General features: G+C 39.1%; 2 protein-coding genes across 2 annotated transcripts in view; both read left to right on the forward strand.

Annotated features, from left to right (window-relative positions):
• Positions 1-6,054, forward strand: part of TXNRD1 (thioredoxin reductase 1) — a 68,557-nt gene that overhangs the window by 7,203 nt on the left and 55,300 nt on the right. The gene's annotated exons all lie outside the window — the stretch shown is intronic.
• Positions 2,319-3,431, forward strand: EID3 (EP300 interacting inhibitor of differentiation 3). The gene has a single exon (XM_012650262.1). The coding sequence runs from the start codon at positions 2,319-2,321 to the stop codon at positions 3,429-3,431; it is 1,113 nt and encodes a 370-aa protein (XP_012505716.1).

Genomic DNA, 6,054 nt, shown 5'->3' on the forward strand with positions numbered 1-6,054 from the left:
GTTTTACTTTGTAGCAATGTCTACAACCTTGTGTTCTAAAGGCAGATTTTTAAAGGCAAAATGTAAGGCAAGTCTGCCTTTCTGAGGATTATCTAAGTTACATGTTAACTAAGGTTCTTGGGGATCCTGCATAAATAAATTCAACACTGTAAATGACAACTTACTAATATGATGCCTGCCTTGGTGTGCTCTGTTGCTCTGAGCAAGTTGTGTGGGCTGTTATCTCCTGAGAAATCCCTGTAAACCTACTTTATAAGTAGGTTGGGAGAATTAATATAGTTTTCTAAAGCATTTTGAAATTCTTAGATGAAAGGCTCTATGGAGCAAGTTGCTGTCAGCCTGTTTTCCCTCCTCTGAGCCAGGAGAAAATAGGCACCTTAGGGTGGGAAGGGTTGGCTTAGTCATTTGGAGTTCTTTTATAAATTACTCTTATTGAATTTAAAGTGGGTATCAGAAGCTCCCAAGAATATAGTTCACTGTTAAACAAACTTTTTGGATTTGGGTCTTGGAATTCTTAACTGTATTTTTCACCTAAGATTTCAAACAGGTTTAAATAGTAGTTTGTAGTTGGTAAGACTTGGGAAAAATATGATCCTTTAAGGATCTTGGGTCTCAACTTATCTTTCCCTAATTTTTTCTTTATTTCAGAGAAGGGAAAAGACTGACTTTTTCTGAAGAGCAGTCAATTTTAGTTAGAATGTGTAGGATCTATTACTTCCACTAATCTGTAAAATTAATCTTTGCTGCCAAATAATTTGCAATAGGTAATGGAACAAAGTTTCTACTCTGCATTCATTTATACATTCAGTGCACACTTACTGCATCCATGTGAAAACAGCTATGTTCGGAAGATTTAAAACAAATTGTTATTTTTGAGAAGAATAGGGCAGGATAATATTCATGTATATATGCACAAGTAACCCTACTACATGTTTTTGAAAAATGCATGTTTTTTCCTGAATTACCCATAGTTGAAAAAAATAATTGTGAACTAAGGATTTTGGAGTAACTTAATAGGTTTTGCTATTCATGCATTTGCAAGAAACTTTCTTCTAATGCCAAAGAAGCGTGAACTGGTCTAGATGCATAGGCGAAAGGTAGGACTTGTTTACTTTCTGTTGCTTTGAAACCCATGATTGACAGGGTCCCTCTCTCTTTTTTTTTAATGCGCTCCTGTTGCAGGCTGAAAATCTATTGATCTTGAGGGTTGGTTTGTGTGTATGTTCTCTTTAAAAACAAGATGTATTCCTTCCCATTGTTAGGTATACTTTGCTGTTTTGTTATTTGTCTGACTGATAAAGCAGAGCCTCCTCTTCACCTGCAGGTGAATTTCCAGTGACCCCCTCCCCCAGTGAGCCAGTGGGTGAATTTTCTAATGCAGTGGAGTCACCTAGTTTACAGACTAAGCTTTTTTATATCTTTTTAACAAATTGTGTCTAAAATAAATCTTCATAGCCTTCCTCACCTTTTAGGGTTCAGAATTACTACCGATCTAGAGTCGGTGGCCTTTAGTCTTTGGCAAGCTTCCAAATAAACAGCTCTTTTGCGGAGAATCCTACCCACTCTATTCTCATACCCTTCCGTGGTGTGGGGAACCGAAATTCACTTGAGTGATGCGCGTGCCCAGCACTCACTTCTCTAATGCATTAGCAGGGATTCTGACGGCTCCCCCTAACCCCTAAGTCCTTGAGGTGGGATTGGGCGGAAGAAGAGATTTAGCTTTTGAAGAGCTGCAAAAGTAATTAACGCGATTTACATTTGTGTAATGAATTCCAGTCACCTTGCAAAAGAACCTTGAGAGTCGGCCTGTTTGTAATGGAGGTTCAGCATTTCGGCGCCCTTGGTCTTACCGGCATTATATAGTCTAGCCAAAAACAAAACACCAAATAAAACACCAATTAATCATAGTAAGAACGAAAAATGTAGATCAACTGAACTGCCGTATGTGGCAGCGAACGTTTTAAAGGCAGGACCTTTAGTCTCCCCCAAACTTTTGTCACATGCTTGTCCAAAAGTGTTTCTTTAAAAGTTAAGTGACAGTAAACGCTAGAAGGAATAGCTGTCCCACGATTAGTACGTGAGGATCTGGGGCCCATTGTTGCGCGGGTTCTCAGCGTGAATGCGCCGGGCCGGGGCTCCGCGGGGCGGGGCGGGGCGGGGCGGGGCGCTCCTGGCGCGGGGGCCAGGCCGGGCCCTTGTGCGCATGGGCGGCGTCCTCTTCGGCTCGAGCTGCCTCTTCGATTTCCGCCGGCGTCAGAAACGTTGGGGAGGCGGTTAGCCGAGCGCCACCCGTTGCCTGAGCGCCACTCATCTCTGCTATGTCTGATGAAAAAGGTTCCCTGAAGGGAGACGAAGAGAAAGGAGGGAAGCCGCTCAAGACCTTCACGGTTAGTGAGTACTCGGTGAAACAGGTGGAGGAGGCGGAACCGATGAAGGTGGAAGTGGCGGCGGGGATTGATGGCTGCTCTGACGACCTCAGCTCTGGAGAGGCCGACATAGATCCAAACCTCCTGGGGCTTACAGATGATGAAGAGAAATGTCGGAAAATCCGCAGGCAGTACCGGCAGCTCATCTACAGCGTCCAGCAGAACCGTGATGACATCGTGAACACCGCGAGCGACTCGTTAACCGAGGCACTTGAAGAAGCCAACGTCCTGTTTGATGGGGTGAGCCGAACAAGAGAAGCAGCCCTTGATGCCCAGTTTCTTGTTTTGGCTTCTGATTTGGGTAAAGAAAAAGCAAAGCAGTTAAACTCTGATATGAGCTTTTTTAATCAAGTAACATTTTGTGACTTTCTGTTTATGTTTGTGGGTCTTAATTGGATGGAACATGATGAGCGTGATGAATTGAGTGGTTGTGATGATAATATAGCTCATTCCTTCTGGGAGACAGTACAAAAGGAAGCAACATCCTGGATAGTACAAGCTGAAACATTCCACTTTATTTTTGGTTCATTCAAGCCAGAACCTTCTGCACCAAAACCCCGACTTGGACATCAGAAAAAAGTTCGCAAAATGGAAGAAAATGGGGATATGCCTACGAAGTTGAGGAAGTTGGACCTAAATAGTAATCAAGAAGCGACAGAAAAAGAAGTAGAAAGAATTTTGGGATTGTTGCAAACCTACTTTAGAAAGTATCCTGATACTCCTGTGTCCTATTTTGAATTTGTGATTGATCCAAACTCTTTTTCTCGCACTGTGGAGAACATATTTTATGTTTCTTTCATTATAAGAGATGGTTTTGCAAGAATAAGGCTTGACCAAGACAGGCTGCCAATATTAGAGCCAATTAATATTAACCAAATGGATGAGGAGAATGATCCCAGTTTACATGGCAGGAAACAAGGAGTTATATCTTTAAGTTTACAGGACTGGAAGAATATTGTGGCGACTTTTGAAATTTCAGAGGCCATGATCAAAAACTCATACTAAATATTTCTTCTTAGTATAGGATCCCTTTTGTGGTTTTTCTGAAATATCTCAAAATGGAGAGTAAAATCTAAACAGAAGCACATAATATATTTCTTGTAAAGCGAAAAAGCATTTTCAAAAACATCACAAATTGTTTTACTGTGAGTGTATTTTTCTTGGTAATTTATAAGGTCATCTGTTATTAAAAAAATTCACTGGCCTGTTTATGGGAAAGTTTTTTTGTACGCCAAGATTAAATAAAAACAAGTATTGAATATCATAAAGGGTATTTGGTAATTTGCAAAAAGAACAAAAATAATTTACCCAAATCAGTTCCGATTCCCTGTGATACTGCATTGCTTTTTCACAGGGAACCAAGAGAATCCTGTAAGGGACTCCCTAAGCAGGTTGGGGGAAGAGTGGGTGAAAAAAATTAAGAAAAACTATTTGTAAGATAGTAAACATGTAACATTTTGACTGTTAAAAATATTTTTCATTGCAAAGAGGACTCAGTTTTCATATTCTAAACAATTTCTCCTGTGATCAGTCTGCTGTAGTAGTGGAGGCATCAAATAAGGGCTGAAAGATGGGAACAAGCATTCTAGGCAGGAGAATAGCAAGGTCAGACATGGAATTGTGAGATGTTAACGGCTTGAAGGGACCATCAGATTTATGGAAAAACTATCCCGTTTGAATGTTAAGCTGGGGAAGAATTGCATGACTTCATCTATTAGTATCCTCAGAGGTAGAAGATATGTTTGTCCAGCTGCTTCAAATAAAATTCAGATGTAGGCTTTATCTGGTTAGTTCATATCTTCTCTGGCCCCTAATTTCCATTTGTGATCTCTGCTAGTACGCAGAGTGTCCTTCAGAATCGGCAATCTCTCATCATGTAACAGTTTTGAATATTTGTCCCAGTTCAATTTTGCATTTCTTAGTAGAACTTTAAATGCCTGGAAACCGTCCCTTTTTAAACTAAAATATGGTTTATCCAAATGTTCTTCACTTACTATAAAACCATCAAGGCTTTTTTTGTTTTGCAGTTGTTTTAAGACTATAACTTACAACCTTATTTGGAGTTTACTGCCAAAAATTTGGCTCATTAAAGAAACAATGTTAAGAAGATGCAGTAAACATGACCATAAGCTTCTTTTTCTGATACCTGTAGGAGCTTAATCTTTGGTAGTTGTAGAATTTTGCCATTAAACAGTACTTTGGCAAGTAGATATGTCTTACGCACAACAGTAACAAGCTTTCCTACTAAGCGTAGTGGTACAGGGAAGGGAAATCCAAGACTAAACAAATGATACCAAAATTGAGAGGAAGGATTGTATTTGTGTGTGGGAAAGAGTCTTCAATAATATGGTGTAGTTTTTAGTAAAAATAGAACTTTCTCGTGAAACTTAGCCAGTTGTTTTCTAAACTAGCCATTCCTTCCCCTTCTCACATGAAGGAGTGCTCATCCTTCCCAGTGACTTCCCTGTGATTTAGCAGTCATGGAGGCATCATTTGGCCTCACTGATCCTTGCTTTAGCATGTTTCTACCAACCAAGTTCCTTGGGTTTTGTAGAGATAGTCTGTGGGAACAAAAGGTACTCTTACTGGTAGCAAAAAGATCCTACCTCAGTTCTTTACTGGCAGATTGTTCTATTGAATGCCTTGTGTCTTTACTTGGAGTGTCTTGACAGTGATAACTTTAAAAGCATTAATAGAGAATGTGGAGGTTTTGGGAGAGGTGATTTTTGAGGTCTTCTCTAAAGTTCGTAGCTGTTAAAATATAAATCAAGTTGACCACTTGTCATGACACACAGGTTACCCTATTAGTTTGAAATTTTGCAATTAAAATGACTGCTTACCTTGAAGAAAAAAGTAGATAAAAATTCAGTTATAGAGATTAAGAACCACACTGCAAATCTGGTTTCCCACTAATGAAGTACCTTAATTTTGCAGGTCTAATAAACTGAACTTTTGGAGAATATTACAGATTTTTTTTTTAAAAAAAAAACTTTATTGAATAATAAAACCGCTTTCTGATAAAGCACCTGGGATTGTATCCTGATTCTGTAACCTTCTAGTTATGCACTTTGGGTAAATTATATAACCTGTAAACTTTAGATTTTTGATCTACCAAGTGGGAATAATACCTATCAAGTTTACAGTAAAGATTAAAGTATGAAATGTTTGTGACAAGTACTTTGAAATATCAATTACTGGATATGGTATAATGGGAAAAGAAGAGATTTATAATCATATAGACCTGGTTTCAATTCTTGACTCTTGGGCAAATTTCTTAATCTCTAAGGGCCTCTCTTATCTTTTATATGAAATGGAAATGACATCTGCCTGGAAGACTTTATTGTGGGAGTTAAATGAGATAATGTATGTAAAACATCCAGCATAGTATCTGTCTCATTGTAGACACTCATGTTAGTATTTCACTCTCTACATCAGGGTCAGCAAATTCCATGGTGCCACCTCCTTTCATGGTGACATCTCTTGTAATGGTTCATTCACTTCCCTTTGAGTGTAGACGTAAGTTCTTCCTCATAGTTTTACACCTTGCCATTGTCCTGGAGAATCTATTGCCAAGTGATTAGAATTGGCATATTGTTAATTTACTCAACAACTGCTTGAATATCCATTG

Source organism: Propithecus coquereli, unplaced genomic scaffold (genome assembly GCF_000956105.1).
Source record: "Propithecus coquereli isolate 6110/MARCELLA unplaced genomic scaffold, Pcoq_1.0 Scaffold316, whole genome shotgun sequence".
NCBI classification, from domain to species: Eukaryota; Metazoa; Chordata; class Mammalia; order Primates; family Indriidae; genus Propithecus; species Propithecus coquereli.

Bases quoted from the DNA above. Each gene is read 5' to 3' on its own strand.
- EID3 (XM_012650262.1), top strand. From the start codon at position 2,319: ATGTCTGATGAAAAAGGTTCCCTGAAGGGAGACGAAGAGAAAGGAGGG.